This window comes from Piliocolobus tephrosceles, chromosome 11 (assembly GCF_002776525.5).
Source record: "Piliocolobus tephrosceles isolate RC106 chromosome 11, ASM277652v3, whole genome shotgun sequence".
Classification (NCBI taxonomy): domain Eukaryota; kingdom Metazoa; phylum Chordata; class Mammalia; order Primates; family Cercopithecidae; genus Piliocolobus; species Piliocolobus tephrosceles.
Genome location: NC_045444.1, coordinates 113687536 through 113707452, shown reverse-complemented (window position 1 = coordinate 113707452; position 19917 = coordinate 113687536). Strand labels below are relative to the sequence as shown.

The 19917-nt window shown below is 41.4% G+C and overlaps 1 protein-coding gene across 1 annotated transcript in view; it reads right to left on the bottom strand.

Annotated features, from left to right (window-relative positions):
* COL4A3 (collagen type IV alpha 3 chain) overlaps positions 1-19917 on the bottom strand; it is a 149301-nt gene that overhangs the window by 75193 nt on the left and 54191 nt on the right. The window contains exon 2 of the mRNA XM_023193878.1: positions 1655-1711. Coding sequence (XP_023049646.1) covers positions 1655-1711 — 57 coding nt within the window. The remainder of the gene's footprint in view (positions 1-1654; positions 1712-19917) is intronic.

Below are 19917 nucleotides of genomic sequence, written 5' to 3'. Positions count from 1 at the left end.
TCAGCCCTTTAATACACAGGAGTTAGTAATCTGCTATTTGTGTGGGAGATGCAGGAGAGGTAGCAAGGGTGGCATAACCAAAAAGGTGTGAGCTCAGTAATGTTTTAGGAAGAGTCGGATAATATTAGGGGAAAGTACCTAGTAAAAGTGAGTGAAAGTATTTGAAGCCCAAGGCTTGACAGGGTTCTACCAACAAATAATCTTCCCATGGATGTATATCTTGGAATTACATTTGTCCCTCAGTGTCGGTGGGGCATTGGTTCCACGACCTTCCCCCCACACGAAAACCTGTGGATCCTTAAGTCTCTTACACAAAATGGCATAGTATTTGCATATAACCTAGAACAGCCTTCCATATACTTTGAATCTCTAGGTGACTTATAATACCTAATACAATGCAGATGCTTTGCAAATAGTTGTTATACTGCATTTTTTCATTTGTATTATCTTTTATTGTTGTACTGTTATTTTTATTATCCCCCCCACAAGTATTGTCAATATGCCATTGGTTGAATTTGACGATTCAGAGCGCCTGGATAAGGAGGGCCGACTGTACTCTTCAAAAGTAAAGGCCACCGGCTGATTTGGTTAATTGGGTCAATTTAGTTACACAATTGGCAAATTAAAACAAAAAAGAACAAGTCAGCTATTTTACATTATGTGTGTGCACACACACTCAATAAGAAGAGAAATAAAAGAATGTACTAGACCCCTCTCGCTACTCGGTTACTTTTATACACCCTAGAATAGCATCTTGCAAATAGTAGAAACTCAATAAATGCTTCTTGAATGCAAGGAGAATCACAGAGAAAGTGCTTCTCAATGGGAACCTGAATTTTAACACATTCACATATTCAAGAAAAAACCTAAATCCAACTACATGTGAATTATGAAATAATTTAAAATAAGTATAATTATTATAATTAGCATACACATTATATAGAAATTAGTTTAGATAAAGAGCTTTAAATATGTTCTTAAAATATTTTAAAATAGTCATCCTTCAATATTGTTGAACAATTAATTAGTGTCTCTGAGGAAAGAGTTTGGTAAACAAAGAAAAAAACTTTAGTTCTGCCTCATCTTAATTATCACAAATTGCAAGTTAATGGAGCGAATTAATGAGATTTCACGGCATTCCTTTTTTTCTTGAATTCTGCAATGGAGCTACTTCCCTCTGCTGAAGTTTTGCCTCAACCACGCGCTGCTGTGGGATTTCTCCACCAGGGGGCGAACTTGAACCAATGCTGCAGGACAGAAATCTGTGGATTTCAATGTTTATTTTCTGTCAAAGTGAATGAATCAATTTGTTTTCAGTTCTTCTCTTGTGTTTAGCAACATTGTAAATAGTGTATACATATGGAGACTTGTCATAAATTTTGTTTTTCTCTCGCATTTGCTACTTATTCTTTACAGACCAAGAGAGTTGTAATTTAATTGCCGTTGTATATACAAGGTATCTGAAGCTTCCTAGATGACATTTTTTTTCTTTTCTTTTTTTTTAGGTTAATGTTTATATACAATTACTTTAACATTGGATTTGGGAAATGTAACAACATACTGCTGATCTTTCTGCTACAGATGAAAGAAGAAGGTGAGTTTTACCTTGTAGAGCTTTACAGTGTAAACAAGCAGTATTAGGTTTTGTTTTTACCTTCTCCCCTTTGACCCCGTCACAGAAGCACTGGCCTTTGTCTTTACAGACACAGCCCTAGGAAGAGGGAAAGAGAAAGTGTTTTGTTTAGAAACAGCTGAATAAATCCCAACGGGCAGGGTAAAAGCAAATGCATTTCTCTGTTCTTTGAGTATTGGACACTATCCGTTAGGAGCCAGGTGACCTTGTAGCAATATATCCATATATCAGAACACATCAATATATCAATAGAAATAAAGCAGAAAACTGAGAACATGTTGCATAAGGGAGAAATGTCAGATAAGAATACATCATTTGTATTGTACTTGGGAATTTTAAGTATTAAAGTAATGGCAGTTTTTGTCATCACTTTTAATTACCTTTGTACCAACCTAATAATTTATATATGGAAATGACAAAGTCAGCTATCCTTTTTTTTCAGGATACTATCTAATTGAATCATAAGAAATTGCAGCTGTCATAGGTAGAAAGTGGTCAGATACTGGCAAATTCTTAGGTTCTACATAATGTTCATATATGCATATGTGTATATGTGTCTAATGTATATATACCTCTTATGTAGAACACAGGGTATTTGGTTGGTTCCATTACTTGGACGATTTTTTTTTTTTGCCATTACTTTCAATGGCAAAAGCCACAATAACTTTTGCACCAACCTTACATATATTTGCGTAGATTAATATGCAATATATTCTATAGGTGATATTAAGGTTTTCTTTGACTTAAATAATGTTTAAGACTGAGAAGAGGATCAATACCCATTATGCATCTTTAAGGAGAACAACTAGTATCAGAATGTTCTTTCTTTTTTTTATTCTCAAATGTTTTGAACAACAGAATGTTCTTTCTTATAAAACCAAAACCAAAACAAAACATTCAGCCGTGAGTTAGACATACCTTATCCTACCTAAGTAGTCACTGTGACATACTTACCCCCCAGCCCTCACACCTATGCACGTACTAGCTACAGTGGACATCAAATTTGTAAAACTTTTATCTGCCAGCAGAGGAATAAATAAAGAAATAGTTTCAAATAATAGACTTAAAATGTGTTTTGGCTGGGCACAGTGGCTCATGCCTGTAATCCCAGCACTTTGGGAGGCCAAGACAGGCAGGTCATTTGAGGTCAGGAGTTTGAGGCCAACCTGGCCAACCTGGTGAAACCCCGTTTCTACTAAAAAATATAAAAATTAGCCTTGTGGTGGTGGGCTCCTGTAATTCCAGCTACTCCAGAGGCTGAGGCAGGAGAATGGCTTGAACCCAGGAGGTGGAGGTTGCAGTGAGCTGAGATCATTCCACTGCACTCCAGTCAGGGTGACAGAGTGAGACTCTGTTCCAAAAAAGAAAAAAAAATGTGTTTTGACATACATGCTACATATTTTATGGTTATACATTAATCCTTTGCTTTATTATTTTTTCTTCAGGTTAATATTAACTGAAAATTAATTTGCTTTCTCCAGAAAATATGTTGATAGCAGAGGCCAGGCACATCTAGGAGATATACTGGGTGGTTAGTAGGGAAAATAAAAAAGAAATGCTAGATATTCCTAAGGTGGAGAATTCTATTTATACAACCAAACCAAAACAAAACAAAACAAAAACCCACACAAACAAACAAGAGTATCTTTAACTGAGTATCTTTCCTTAGTCTTGGGCAGTAGGTCTTGCTGTCATTCCAGGAAGGGAGCACATAGTAATTTTGAGACATTCATCATTTGACACTCATCATGTTTATATACATTGTAATTTATAGGAATGGAAAGTACTGGGTATCTACCCAGAGGAAAGTAAGTCATTATACGAAAAAGACACTTGCACACTCATATTTATAACAGGACTATTCGCAATTGCAAACATCTGGAACCAGCCCAGATGCCCATCAATCAATGAGTGGATAAAGACAACGTGGTATATATACTATGGAATACTACTCAGCCATAAAAAGGAATGGAATAGTCTGGGCACAGTGGCTCATGCCTGCAATCCCAGCACTTTGGGAGGCCCAGGCGGGCAGATCACCTGAGGTCAGGAGTTCGAGACCAGCCTGGCCAACATGGCAAAACCCCCTTCTCTACTAAAAATACAAAAATTAGCCAGGCATGGTGGTGGGCATCTGTAATCCCAGCTACTTGGGAAGCTGAGGCAGGAGAATCGCTTGAACCTGGGAGGCAGAGATCACGCCATTGCACTCAAACCTGGGTGACAAGAGCGAAACTCCGTAAAGAAAAAAAAGAAAGAAAGAAAAGAATGAAATAATGGCATTTGCAGCAATCTGGATGGAATTGGAGACCATTATTCTAAGTGATGTAACTCAGGAATGGAAAACCAAACATCGCATATTCTCACTTAGAAGTGAGAGCTAAGCTAAGCTATGAGTACATAAAGGCATAAGAATGATACAATGGATTTAGGGAATTAGGGGAAGGGTAAAAGTGGGGTGAGGGATTTAAGACTACACATTGGGCACCGTGTACACTGATCGAGTGATGGGTGCATCAAAATCTCAGAAATCACCACTGAAGAACTTATCCATGTAACCAAACACCACCTGTTCCCCCGTAAGCTATTGAAATTAAAAAAGAGAAAGTAACTGACTGAGAAGGAAATTCTATAGTCTCCTCAAAGTTGCATATTTGGTATTTCTAGAAGACTAACTTATTGCAATTTTCCTCCCAAATATTTGGGGTCGTGAAGTCATGTCTTGACTAAATAATTTTAATCTTGTCTTTCTGGACTTTTAAACTTTAATGCTCCTTTTTTTTTTTATTATTATACTTTAAGTTCTAGGGTACATGCGCATAACATGCAGGTTTGTTACATATGTATACTTGTGCCATGTTGGTGTGCTGCACCCATCAACTCGTCAGCACCCATCAATTCATCATTTATATCAGGTATAACTCCCCAGTGCAATCCCTCCCCCCTCCCCCCTCCCCATGATAGGCCCCAGTGTGTGATGTTCCCCTTCCCGAGTCCAAGTGATCTCATTGTTCAGTTCCCACCTATGAGTGAGAACATGCGGTGTTTGGTTTTCTCTTCTTGTGATAGTTTGCTAAGCATGATGGTTTCCAGCTGCATCCATGTCCCTACAAAGGATGCAAACTCATCCTTTTTTATGGCTGCATAGTATTGCATGGTGTATATGTGCCACATTTTCTTAATCCAGTCTGTCACAGATGGACATTTGGGTTGATTCCAAGTCTTTGCTATTGTGAATAGTGCCGCAATAAACATACGTGTGCATGTGTCTTTGTAGTAGAATAATTTATAATCCTTTGGGTATATACCCAGTAGTGGGATGGCTGGGTCATATGGTACATCTAGTTCTAGATCCTTGAGGAATTGCCATACTGTTTTCCATAATGGTTGAACTAGTTTACAATCCCACCAACAGTGTAAAAGTGTTCCTATTTCTCCACAACCTCTCCAACACCTGTTGTTTCCTGATTTTTTAATGATTGCCATTCTAACTGGTGTGAGATGGTGTCTCATTGTGGTTTTGATTTGCATTTCTCTGATGGCGAGTGATGATGAGCATTTTTTCATGTGTCTGTTGGCTGTATGAATGTCTTCTTTTGAGAAATGTCTGTTCATATCCTTTCCCCACTTTTTGATGGGGTTGTTTGTGTTTTTCTTGTATATTTGTTTGAGTTCTTTGTAGATTCTGGATATTAGCCCTTTGTCAGATGAGTAGATTGCAAAATTTTTCTCCCATTCTGTAGGTTGCCTGTTCACTCTGATGGTAGTTTTAATGCTCATTTCAATCACATCTTTTAAATATACTCTACTAAAACTCAAAGTGTGGATTCCCAGACAGCAGCATCACCTGGAGACTTGTCAGAAATGCAAGTTCTCGGAAATGCAAGTCTTCAGAACCCCCTCCCACACCGCAGCATGCTACTCCCCCACAGCATCTGGAAGAGGCAGCAGGGCCTCCAAAAGGAAAGCCTGAGTCCTACACCCAAGGGTACCTGATACTGGGTAAGGAAGCTCAATCTGGGCATGGACCTTGGGCTCAAGTGTGCATGGAGGTAGCTGGCCACTGTTTTCAAATGGACAGTGATTACCTCTGATTCTTCTGCCTCCCAGATGCCACACATCTGGATTCTGAGCCTCTAGGACTAGAGGGAAGAAGAGCATATTGGCAATTCTCTAACCCGTGAGAAGGTGTAGGGGCCTTGAGACAGGCTTAATTTTACTTCTTGGAGTAGGAGTCACGTTCACCATATGCTACTAAAAATCTTTCAGTCTTGGCTTAAGCCAAGATCAACAATTGCTTGAAGTGTTGATCTTCTCCAGATTAGACTGGCCCCCTTTGCCTATACACTCCCATTGAACCTTTGCAGTTAGAAATTCAATGTCTATTTTTTCTGATGACTCTTTGTCCCAGGAGAGAAGGAATTGTGCAGTCATATTCACACTGGTATCTTTGGCATATAAGATGTCCTCAACAAATGTTTGTGGATTGACTAGATAAATCAATGAGTGGATGGACACCTGGTTTATTTGCATCCAATTTGAAGGCATATGAATCGCATTGCTATTTGATGGGGTGCCATGATGAAGATATTTTCTGTATGTATGAATTATGAACAACTATGATCAAAATGGCAAAAAAATGGAACCAGAGACTTTGGCTATTTTAACACATGTTAAAATTAACACAAGGCTAATTATTTGTTAGTTGCTTGGATTAAAAGAAATGCTTTTGGAAAAAGTACAAACCCAACCCTCAGAAGAGTTGACAAACAGTACCGTGAACACTGGTATCTCCTCCCATCGAGGTTCACCAACTGTTTTGTTGTCCCAACTACTCCATCTCTCTGTCTCTCCTTCTCTCTTTCTCTCTCTCCACACACACATACACCACTTTCCCCCCAAATCATTCAAAAGTAGACTGCTTGCAACATGACACTGTACCCCAAATACTTCTGTATGTCTCTCCCCCATCTAATTACAACCCTTATCCCCAAAACTAAGAAATCGATGTTGATACAATAACTTCAGGATACCAGTTTTTAAATTAGATCTTCAGCCTTATACAAGGTCCTCAATGACCATAGAAAATGAAAAACTGTTTAAGTTTTAGCAAATCCATTATTTTATGCCAGAGCTTTTGTCAGTGCTTTCACCCGCAATCAATGCCTGAGGCCGGATGTCAACAAGTGGCTCTCATGGTTGCAAGAATCCTTAGGACCCACCCGGGTGCTCAGCAGTCAGGTGTGGGGCTCTGATGTGAGCGTGCTGTTCCCATGAGTCCTCCCTGCCTGGCGTCTGCCTTCCCATCACCACCTGCCGCCACGAGGCGTCTCCTTTATTGTCATCAAAATCACAGTTCTTGATTTTTTTCTTTTTGTTATTGTCCCTCAGTTTGAGTCTTGAACTTTTAGTGGTAAAATATTTAGTTTTTGTTGTATTTGATTTGTTTGCACATTAAGGTAGAATTTCTATTTGATAGTTGAGTACCAGCTTGTTAGTTAATTGAAAAAGTAAAGTGAAGAGTCAAAAACAAAAAACAGAAACATGAACACTAGTCAACTTAAAATATATATATGCTCACAAATTCTGTAATCTTGTGAGATAGGGTCCAGGTTGTTCCTTTGGGAATGGGTCTGCTGTTCAGAGTTCAATGGCATCATTCTTGCTAAATCACACCCACAGTGCACCATCAACAAATTCCGGTTTTAGAATTTTAAAAAAAAATTTTTTACAGGCCAATTGCTTGTGGGGGCCGGGCATGGTGGCTCACTCCTGTAATCCCAGCACATTGGGAGGCAGTGGCTGGTGGATCACTGGAGGTCAGGAGTTTGAGCCCAGCCTGGCCAACAATGTGAAACCCCGTCTCTACTAAAAATACAAAAATTAGTAGGGTTTGGTGGTGCATGCCTGTAACCTCGACTACTCAGGAGGCTGAGGCATGAGAATTGCTTGAACCCAGGAGGCTGAGGTTGCAGTTAGCCGAGATTGTGCCACTGCACTCAAGCCTGGGTGACAGAGCTAGATTCTGTCTCAAAAAAATAAAAAGTAAATAAATAAAATAAAAAAGATGCTTGTGGAGCAATCTGACTGTAGAGTCCTTCTTGATATTAATCCATATTTTTCTCTAACTCTTTAAGTGCTAGCTCAGCCACATGTAATTGAATAATAGTTTTTCTCTCAATTTCATTTTATCAAATCTTTCAACCTTGTTTTTACATAAGCAAATGTCTTTTTATGTATTCATATTTAATCACTTATTTAATATTTAATTAAATTACTTCATTAAAATAGTAAATTCAACCATCAGGAATTGGAGTGAAATAGCTAATCTTAAAACCATCTGGTCAAAAAATGGGCAAAAGATTTGAATAGACGTTTCTCAAAAGAAGACATACAGAGAGCAAATAGGCATATGAAAAGGTGCTCAACATCATTGAACATCAGAGAAATGCAAATCAAAACTACACTGAGATATCATCTCACCCTAGTTAAAATGGCTTATATCCAAATGACAGTCAATAACAAATGCTAGAAAGGAAGTGGAGAAAAGGCAACCCTAGTACACTGCTTGTGGGAATGTAAATTAGTATAACCACCATGGAGAACAGTGTGGAGGTTCCTCAAAAAACTAAAAATTGCACTACCATATGATCCAGCAATCCCACTGTTGGGTATCTATCCCAAAGAAAGGAAATCAGTGTATCGAAGAGATATCTGCACTCCCACGTTTGTTGTAGCACTGTTTACAATAGCTAAGATTTGGTAAAAGGTGAAAGATTTATACGATCTGAAGAGAAACCAGAGGATACGATAGCTAAGATTTGGAAGCAATCTAAGTGTCCATCAACAGAAGAATGGATGAAGGAAATGTGGTACATATACACAGTGGAGTACTATGCAGCCATGAAAAGGAATGAGATCCAGTCATTTGCAACAACATGGATGGAACTGGGGATCACTGTGTTAAATGAAGTAAGCCAGACACAGAAAGACAAACATTGTATATTCTCACTGATGTGTGGGATCTAAAAATCAAATCAACTGAACTCATGGACATAGCGAGTAGAAGAATGGCTACCAGAGGCTAAGAGGGTAGTGAGGGGTTGGATGGGAAGTGGGATGATTAATGGATACAAAAAAAAAAAAATAGAATGAATAAGACTATTTGGTAGCAGAGTGGGGTGATTCTAGTCAATAATAACTTAATTGTATATTTTAAAATAAAGAATGCAGCCAGGCACGAGGGTTCATGCCTGTAATCCCAGCACACTGGGAGGCCAAGGCAAGCGGATTGCCTGAGATCAGGAGTTTGAGACCAGCCTGGGCAACATGGAGAAACCCCATCTCTACAAAGAAACAAAAACAAAAACAAAATTTAGCTGGACATGGTAGTGCACACCTGTAGTCTCAGCTACTCAGAGGGCTGAGATGGGAGGATTGCTTGAACCCAGGAAGCAGAGATTGCAGTGAGCCAAGATCAGGCCATTGCACCACAGCCTGGGCAACAGAGTGAGACCCTGTCTCAGAAACAAAAAAAAGTAATTGGATTCCTTGTAACTCAAGGGATAAATGCTTGAGGGGATGGATGCCCCATTCTCCATGATGTGTTTATTTCACATTGCATGCCAGTATCAAAACATCTTATATACCCCATAAATATATATATACCTACTATGTAGCCACAAAATATTTTAAATAATATAAAAAATAAAAGAAAACTGATTGGTGTAGCAGACATGTATACTAGGTATACTAGGGAGATGCCTCCAGCTCTGGGCTGCTATTGCACAGAGGTATGGAGAATTCTGGTCCATCCAGCAGTCGGTTAAATGAAGAACCATTGTGAGAGGGTTGACTGTACTCTCCAGTTATACGTGTCTGCCGTATCATCTATGTGCACGTGGTCTGCCCTGCAGATGAGGCTCCAGAGCCAGGTCTAGAGCTGTGTCTCTGTGCCCCAGTTAGTGGAACTGCTCCAAACTCATTCCAGCTTTAATTCTCAGTTAAATTGGCAAGGCGTGGCCTGCCCGTGCAGCTGCATAATTAAGCTGACTAGGACTTCAGAGTGTGTGACAATGTTGCTGACGTGTAGATGCTGTATCTGATTGTGTGAACTCAAAATTATAGTCAGCGCAGCTCTCTGGCTGCTGTTCAGCTGCTGCTCTAGAAACAAGCCCTGCCTGTGTGATGTTCCAGAGACCCCAGAACAGGGACGCTTGAATACTTTTGGATGGTGATGACAGTAACTCAAGAGTCAAGATATTGATTTCTCTCACTAATGCTGTTTTTTCTTAAATACATTTTCATATTGCAAATGTTTCAATAATTCAAAAATTCAAATGGATTATTTAATTTAAAAGATACAGAGTCCATATTTTTATTCTTATTGATTTTAATCCATCTACATTGTTGGACCCAGTTTTTTGAAACACTATGGTTACTTTAATAGTAATAACCCATTCATCACTATTCAACTGTTAAATCACTTAAAAAACCAGGATGGCCAAAGGCTAACTATTAAGGAAGCATAACTAATGGATATTTCTTAAGCAACATTTTTATGATTTTTCTCCTTCCAACAATAAATTACCCCATAGTTACCTCATATCTTAATGGAATACAAAATCATTTGTCATGAACAGAAAGCTCTTAATAATAATATTATGGCTATTAAACCCCTTCCCACCATCAGAAAATGACCCGAGATTACATGATGTTTTAGCACTTTTGAATATTAAGTAGTTAAACTTGTGGAAATCATTCTTTTTCACAGTTGCATTTATGTTTTACAGCCTTACCTAAAATGCAAAATAAACTTTCATTGTAAAGAATCAAAAAGGTTTGGAATTCCAGAAATCACAGGCCACGTATGTATGGACCTACTGAATATATATGGACACATCTATGTAGAGTCTACTCCCGGCATTGTAGCTACAAACTGGAGCTTTGGGAAATTTCTTCATCCTTCCAAGTTCCCCATCTGTCAAGGGAGATATTAGGATGTATCTTGCAGTGCTTTTGTGAGAAAGAATTGAGATGCTGCCACTAGCATGCCTGGTACCCTGTGCTCAATAAGGACTCAGTCACTGGGGGCCTCCCTTCTGTCCTTTTTGGCTACAAGATCCCAAGCCAAAGGACATCCACCACTATTGTTTGATCCTTTCTTCCATCAGTCTGCACTAACCACCTTCCTCCCTGACATTTCCTCTTGAAGTCCCTTGTCCAGTGCCAAAGAACTGGTGTTGAATCTAAGGGCAAGGGTGAGAGACTGCTGCTCTCTATCTCTAACAAACAAGTGAATTAACTTGTATTTGTTAATACTATTATTAGAGTACACTGATTATATTGGTTGATTAACCAAATATCATTTGCCTAGAAGCACAGACACATTACAATGTTTTATTTACAAAATATTGGTTAGAGACCCCGGTGGCATTTGATGCTTATCCAAGAAAGGTGCCAGATCAAATATATTATACAAAGGCAGCAAGCCTTCCAGCAGTGCGGATCAGTTGGGTCTCACACTCTTCTCTTGATCTCCATTCTCGCAGTGCCCGTGTGTCACCTATGTCTCCCCTGCACATCACTTTCTCTTACGAGGCAGAGTGGTACAGGCTGCAGGGCACCAGTTCTGGAGACAGACTTCCTGGGTCTAAATCCCAGCTCTGCCACCTCACCTCTGTGAGTCTAGGCAGTCTCAGGTGTCTCGGGGTTTCCACATCTGTGAAATGGGGTCAGACTGGTTAGCACAGGGAAGCCCTTAGAAGAGTTCATAGGATACACAGAGCTGTTACTGTAGGCTGTTACTGACTCATTGACTTGATACCGATCGTTAGGTGTTCCAGAGTTAAGGGTTTATCACTTTCCCGAAACTGCAGGTGGGAACTGTGTCTCCCAATTCCTTATATCCCCCACACACTGTAAACAATTATCTTTTTACCCTTAAAACTCATGAAGGATCTCATTAAACACATCCATTTTTATTGTTCATTAAATGCACATGCATTTTTATTAATAGACCAGAACATAATTTCCAAATAATCTTGACTATTTCCTCTTTCTACTGTCAACAGCCAGCATGCTCATTCCTGTGCATGCTGGTGAAACAGACGTGGCCTGCCCTGCCTTTCTCCAATCTCGCTCCCGGAGCCCAGCCCAGCCCAGCCCAGCCCAGCCTGGTTTAATAGCAGGGGGAGTTGGCACCGTTCACAGCTGGTTAACACCCTACTGAGCAGGTCTGTTGATTTTGCATTATGATTACTGACCCTGCCAGTCCCTCTGCCCAGCCAATAGCCTAAGGGGAAAGTTTTTGTATGAAAAGAAGAGCTGACCAAGTATAGCCAAACCGTGCCAGACAGACGCCACGAGCTGTCCTCTGCAGGGCCGCCTCTGACCGTGTCTGCCCTAAGCAACCAACCATGTGCCCTGGCACCATGCCCTCCAGTGAAGGAGAATGACACCCATGGACTGCTTTGCACGGTACCCCTGCCTGTCCCGTCCTGAAGCTGCTGTCACCACACTTGGACATCACAGAAATCTCACTGCAGCTGCCACTTCCTATCCCTCAACTCCTGTCCAGAGACACATCACTAGTCTAGACATCTAAACCAGCCACCCGTTTTTGATTTTCTGGATGACAGCAAGCATACAGATTACTAACTCTGACAAAGACGGTGCAATGAGAGCTCTCTGGTACATTTGAGAATAAACAATATGGTAAGGAAATTTTGCCCATCTTATGCAATGCAGAGAATGGTAGGTATACCTATAATCATTAACTCCAGGTTCCTTTTTTATGTTTCTTTTTCCCCCCTAAAAGGTTTTGAATGCAGAAAGACCGAGAAACCTTCGCCATTCGTGTAAGAAAAATAGACTGCACAGGATCCCTTGATCAGGATGGTGTAGAGGAAATGAACTTCCGTCAGCACTGTAATGATCTCAGTATGTTTTGAGCACTTTCAGTGCTGGCGGTCTCATATTATCTCATTATATCTTATAGCAATTCTGTAAGGGAGGTACTATTATAAGCTCCATCTGATCGATGAGAAAACTCGAATTTTGAGAGGCTAAGGATAGTAAGGAACACTGGGAGCGGGTATCTGAATTCAGGTGAGACAGTCTGACCCAGGGTCATATTCTCAGGTGCAGTGTTGCATTTCTTCTTCTCCTTATTTGGGGGGAGGGGGTGGGGGTGGGGGATGGAGTCTCGCTCTGTCGCCCAGGCTGGAGTGCAGTGGTGCAATCTAGGCTCACTGCAACCTCCACCTCCCAGGTTCAAGCGATTCTCCAGTAGAGATGGGGTTTCACCATGTTGACCAGGCCGGTCTTGAACTTTTGAACTCAGGTGATCCACCCGCCTCGGCCTCATAAACTGCTGGGATTACAGGCATGAGCCACCGCGCCCGGCCTGTATTTCATTATTGACGGGCGCTGCTGGCCACAAGGCACTGGGGGAGGAGGGGTACGTTTCTCTCCACCTCACCCTATCACTGTGGCCCTCATGATGGGATGTAAAATCCTAGTGATAAACACAACGCAGTAGCTTATGAAATTAGCTGTGTAATGCAGGAGTTGGCAGACAGCAGCTTGCAGGCCAAATCTGCCCTCTGCCTATTTCCAGCTGGCCTATGAGCTAAGACTGGTTTTCATATTTTTTCATGGTTGAAACAAAATCAAGAGAGAAATAACATTTTGTAATGTGAAAATTATATAAACTTCAAATCTCAGTGTCCATAAATTAAGTTTGCATTTCATCAATACAAATTTTGTGGATATTTATTTTCTCTCTTGTTATATAGGTATCTGCATAGTAGCCTTCATTTTGCCTCTTGGCTTGCAAAGCCTAAAATATTTACTACCTGGCTCTTTATGGGAAAAACTTGGTGATTCCTGGTGCAAATTATCTTCATTACATTTTTTCTGTGGCAATATAAAAATTGCATTAAAAAATTAAGATACAGGCCAGGCACAGTGGCTCATGCCTGTAATCTCAGCATTTTGGGAGGCCAAGGCGGGTAGATCACCTGAGGTCAGGAGTTCAAGACCAGCCTGGCCAACTGTGTGAAACTCTGTCTCTACTAAAAATACAAAAATTAGTTTGGCATGGTGTTGAGCGCCTGTAATCCCAGCTACTTGGGTGGCTGAGGCAGGAGAATTGCTTGAACCTGGGAGGCGAAGGTTACAGTAGGCAGAGACCACACCACTATACACCAGCCTGGGCAACAGAGCAAGAGTCCGTCTCAAAAAAAAAAAAAAGTTAAGGTAGAAACTTAAAGAAGAGATCAGCTGTGAGCTCCAGTGAGAGATGGGCTTCTACCTTGGAATGGCAGGCGGGGACCTCTCTCTTCCTTCTGTCCTCCTCATGTGCCTCCCCTTCTCCCACTGTGCTTCTGTCCAAGGCTTGGGGGACACAAGGAATATAATTTGGGGACTGGAAGAACCCAGCAGATCCTCTAGTCTGAAAGTTCTTCATGTTTTGAACTTCACAGGGTAGTAAAATAAATATGTCTTAAAAGGAAGACAAACAGAGGATTGTCTTAGTTATATTTTTCAATATAAGGGCAATGGCCACCTCCAAACAGAAACAAACCAACGCAATCTCCCAGCCCCCAACCCACAGCAGACCTCTCATCTACTGTCCTCATATTCCAGAGGAAAATTAAGATACCATAAAGCAAGTAAATGCCCACAGAATAAAAGACGTTCCCAGGCATGGCTCATGCCTATAATCCCAGTACTTTGGGAGGCCAAGGTGGGTGGATCACTTGAGCTCAAGAGTTCAAGACCAGTCTGGCCAACGTGGTAAAACCCCATCTCTACTAAAAATACAAAAGTTAGTCAGGCATGGTGGCCTGTGCCTGTAGTCCCGGCTACTCGGGAGGCTAAGGCAAAAAAATCGCTTGAACCTGGGAGGTGGAGGTTGAAGTGAGCCGAGATTACACCATTGCACTCCAGTCTGGGAGACAGGGCAAGATCTGTCTCAAACAACAACAACAACAACAACAACAAAAACCCATGATGTTCCCTTAAAATGGGAACTTGATTTAAAAAAAAGCTCCGATTTTACTTGATAAAAAAAAATTATCTGGTTCTTCTTTTCCTCATTTGCTTTGGGCTGGGGCAACCCTGCACTGGGAAGCACTAAATTAGCCACAACCACCTCCGCTCTCTCCTGTGGGTCACTCTTTGCTTTGTCACCTGCTGCTGCAGGGCCTTCTGTCTGAGAGGCCAAAGTAAGCTCATCTTATCGAGAGACATGATGCTAATGGTTAACTTTTAAAAATCCGCCTGGAAACTGTCACATTTTTTCAGAAAACATTACCTCTTCAAACAAACAAACAAACAAGACAGAAAGCTGCCACCAGTGCCGCAAGTGATGGAAAGTTTGAGCTGCAGGCTGGCAGGTGGAGACACACATTAGGGCGGATGGGACTTCCTGGGTCATGTGCCTGGTTTGTCGATTCGTAGGACCATTTAAAAAAAAAATCTTTGAAAATGTTATTTACAAAACCAAAGTTTAGGCCAGGTGGCTCACACCTATTATCCTAGCATTTTGGGAGGCCAAGATGGGAGGATTACTTGAGCCCAGGAGTTGGAGACCAGCTGGGGCAACATAGTGGGACGCTGTCTCTACAAAAAAATTAGCCGGTCATGGTGGTGCAAGCCTGTAGTTCCAGCTCTGCAGGACGCTGAGGTGGGAGGATCGCTTGAGCCCAGGAGGTTGAGGCCACAGAGAGCCATAATCACACCACAGCACTCCAGCCTGGGTGACAGAGTAAAACCCTGTCAAAAACAAAAACAAAAACAAAACAAAACAAAACTAGATTACTTTTTCTAAAAATTAACAACAAAAAAGAATTCATTCAGAGCAATAAAAAAGACAGTTCATCTCAAAAATAGAAATTTAAAGTCCTATAATTTATTAATTGTTTTCTCAAACTATAAGCATTCATCTTTTTTTTTTCCTTTGAGATGGAGTTTCACTCTTGTTACCCAGGCCGGAGTGCTGTGGTGTGATCTCGGCTGACTGCAACCTCCACCTCCCAGGTTCAAGCGATTCTCCTGCCTCAGCCTCCTGAGTAGCTGGGATTACAGGCACCTGCCACCACATCTGGCTACTTTTTTATATTTTTAGTAGAGACAGGGTTTCACCATGTTGGACAGGCTGGTCTTGAACTCCTGACCTTAGGTGATCCACCCGCCTCGGCCTCCCGAAGTGCTGGGATTACAGGCATGAGCCATCATGCCCAGCAGCATTCATTTTAAGTAATTTTTTTGTTTGTTTGTTTTTTCATTATGGAAAGCTACTAACTTAGGTTTTACTTCCTGGTAGAAAAAAATAAAGCCAGAATAAACATAGGAAAATTTTAAAGAACAATGGTTGAGACATTTGATGAAGAAAGCTTAGAGCTGACAGTTACCTGCAGACACAGTGAAACCCCAGAGGTCACCTGCGCTTCCACTGGCTGATGGTGGGTGAGCTACACTCTCCATTGTTACAAGTAATAGAATATTAAGATCGTAAAAGGCCTTAAAGTCGATGGTCTCATACTCTTTACTCCAAGGTCAGTCCAGATCTTATTTGGAATCTGGAAGTTCTGATTTTCCCTTGGGCAGATGAGCTGACTGCTTTCGGGTCGATTGTGTGCAAACTTCAAAGCACAGAGGCTCTGCTGCATGTTAACTTTTCTGCCCAGCAGTCTGGCCTGCTTGGAGTATCAGAGCCCACACCTAAGGGCTTTGTCTTGGAGGAGCTCACCATGGAGAAGAGTAACTCCTTAGGGCTGAATTCATTCCTGGCTTAGTTGCTCACTGCTATGCAAAACATCTTCTCCCTATAAGTGGAGGACAATAGACACTATCTAATTAATGCTTTGATTGGGGCTGGATATAAGTGAGATAAATCATGACTGTAACTCCTTGTAAAGGTTAAGGAGACAATCTGATACTGGAATTTGCTTTATTTATTTATTTGAGACAGAGTCTCATTCTGTCGCCCAGGTTGGAGTGCAGTGGCATGATCTCGGCTCACTGGAACCTCCATCTTCCAATTTCAAGAGATTCTTCTGCCACAGTTTCCCAAGTAGCTGGGATTACAACCACGCCCAGCTAATTTTTATTTTGTATTTTTAGTAGAGTCGGGGAGGGTCTCACCATGTTGGTCAGACTGGTCTTGAACTCCTGACCTCAGGTGATCTGCCTGCCTTGGCCTCCCAAAGTGCTGGGATTACAGGCGTGAGCCACCATGCCCGGCCTGAATTTGCCTTCTAAAATATATGATGTAAATGTCTGGGATATTTTTGCCCCATTTGTTATGAGTAACATACTTCCTTGATAGCATCAGCTCATATCAAATTGTGATTAGGAAAACTATCTCTGTATAGTTTCATGATATTCCAACAGAACCTTAGGACAGTGGTTCTCAACTTTTCATGTATATGAATTATTTGAAGTCTTTAGTAACCTTACTTTCTCCCTCGAGATCCCATCCTCAGTGAGCAGGTCTGAGGCCTGGAATCGGTGCTTAAAACAAGCAGCCTGGGGGGCTCAGTTTCAGGGGTTCCCCAGACCACACTCTAACTTCCTTAGCATATCAAGCATTAAAAAGGAACTAAGATTCATCTCCAAAACTTTTATACCAATCTCTTTGATATTTATGAAATAGAACAGCAGTTATTTGTTAAAATATAGGATAGTTGAGATTAATGATCAATTCTGAACAAATTCCCCAAATGAGATGATGTCACTTGGTTGATTAAAAGTATTTAGACCTGGCCATCAGTGCTGAGTTTGAACTCCTGAGCACAGTGTAGGAGGCTGTCTGTATTCCGTGTCCCCTATATCCCTAGCAGAGAGGCCACTGGCCCCCATGGGACTGCCGGTGTGAGTCCTGCCCACTGAGACCCTCTGCTTTCTTTCACATTTCCTGTGCTTTTCCACATGGTTTTTTGGCCTGGCATGCCCACTTCTCACTACCTCTGACCTTGCTTGGCTAAGTTTTGCTGATTGCAGAGCAGTTCAAAGGTTACCTCTTTTGGAAAACTACCTCCCTCAACCCTCAAGGTGGTTAGTTGCTCCCTCACTTGTTTTGTGCATAACTGACTGACAACACGTATCTAATTGCACTGTAATTATTTGTTTACATGCCTCTCTCCACCACCCCGCAAAGTTTCTCATAGGAAGCCACATCTTACTCATCTCTACATTCCTAGGAGGCAGGACTAGTTCACAGTGTCGGGGAGATGGGAGCCATGCTCCCAGAGAGGAAAGAGTCCTCTTAGCTGCCTCCCATGACTTCATGGGCCCGTTTGATGATAACAGGAGACCCTCTGGACAAAGCCTGCAGGTGGGTGTTGACCTGAGAACAGGCCAAGAAATGTATAACTTGCACCACATATAAAATGAACATGAATCATGCAGAACAGAAACAGTGCCAGAAAAGGAAAATGTACAAGGAAGCTTGAAAGATAGCAAGCTCAGGGGCAGAGGGCTGAAGGACTGCAGGAGCAAGATTGAGCACTGTGTGTCAAGGGTGCTTAAGGAGCCTTTTGTTGTTGTTATTATTAATATTATTTGAGACAGTGTCTCCCTATGTTGCCCAGGCTGGTCTCAAACTCCTGGGCTCAAACAGTCCTCCCACCTCAGCCTCCTAAGTAGGTGGGACTACAAGCTACTTAGGTGCACCACTATACCTGGCTTAAGGAGCCTTTTAAAGACAAGGATGCTGAGTTAAATGATCTACTGTGCTCAGTAGATCTCACCCTCAAAGCCATTTTCCCTCCATCACTTTTTTTTTTTCCTAATGTCCAACTTCAAATTTATATTCAAATCTAAAAGTGGTATCATCTATTCATTCATTCAAAAAACATTTATTATGTTCTGTGCACCAGGCACTATTCTAGATACAGGGGACACAGTAGCTTATGTTCTAACAGGGGGAAGAAAACAATAGATAACATAAATATATAACATATATATAATACACACATGTTAACACACATGTTATAATTGCCAAGAAAAAATAATGCAGGAAAGGAAGAAATGAAATGTCAGGGGTGGGTTGTAAATGTTTACATAATGTGGTCACGAAAGAGCCTACCTGAGAGGGTGACTTTTGGAATCAAGACTTGAAGGAAGGAGGGGAGGCAGCGACTGGGCTGCGTAGACACCATGGACTTCAGCAGATTTGGGTTTTTTCCAGATGGATTTTATCAAGCAAGAGAGCTGAGGAAAAGGTCATCAATGAGGGAAGACAGGAGACTTCAGGAGCACAGAGACAGTGACAAAGCAATGGATAAAGGAATTGTGGGTACCAGTGAGGTGGCAGGATTATGGGATTTGGAGTTCTAGGGACAAAGATGGAAAGACTGGAGGGTGCTTGGAGAGGAACTGTGCTTGGTAATGTCAAGATCAAGAGTATTGTCTTGCAGGGGAACCAGTGACAGAGGTCAGGAAGAAGATGAGACCACTGCAATGGTAATTTCATGATATGTACAGGTGTTGATAATTCCTTTGTGCTGGACAAGGTAAAAGAGGAGTGATGACTTTGAAATGTGCTTAAGAAAAAATTCCAGCAATAACATCTGTCTACAATTCATTGGACAAAAGCAACCAGTTCCTCAGAACATCTGATATCTTTTCTGATAATATGAAGATAAAATCATTATTCATTCTGAGTTATAGGACTCTCCACTGACACATAAAAATTTTAAACTATTCTCCACATATATGGAAAGGTATCAAGAATAATGTAACAAATACCCCTGCAGCTACCACCCAGCTCAGAAATAGCACATTATCAATGTAGTTGAAATTTCCTGTGTCATCTCTGAATCTTCAATACAGTTTGTCATATAAAAACTGCCTTATGGCCAGGCGTACTGGCTTATGCCTGTAATCCCAGCACTTTGGGAGGCTGAGGTAGGGATCACTTGAGGCCAGGAATTTGAGTCCAGTCTGTGCAACATAGTGAGACCCTGTCTCTACAAAAAAATTAAATAAAATAGACATGCATGGTGGTGAGTGCCTGTAGTTCCAGCTACTCCAGAGGCTGAGGTGGGAGGATTGCTGAAGTCCAGAAGTTGGAGGCTGCAGTTGGCTCCACCACTGCCCTCCAGCCTGGGCAATGGAGCAAGACTCTGTCTCTGGTTGGGCACGGTGGCTCATGCCTGTAATCCCAGCACTTTGGGAGGCCGAGGCGGGTGGATCACTTGAGGTCAGTAGTTTGAGACCAGCCTGGTCAACATGGAGAAACCCGGTCTCTAATAAAATTACAAAAATTAGCT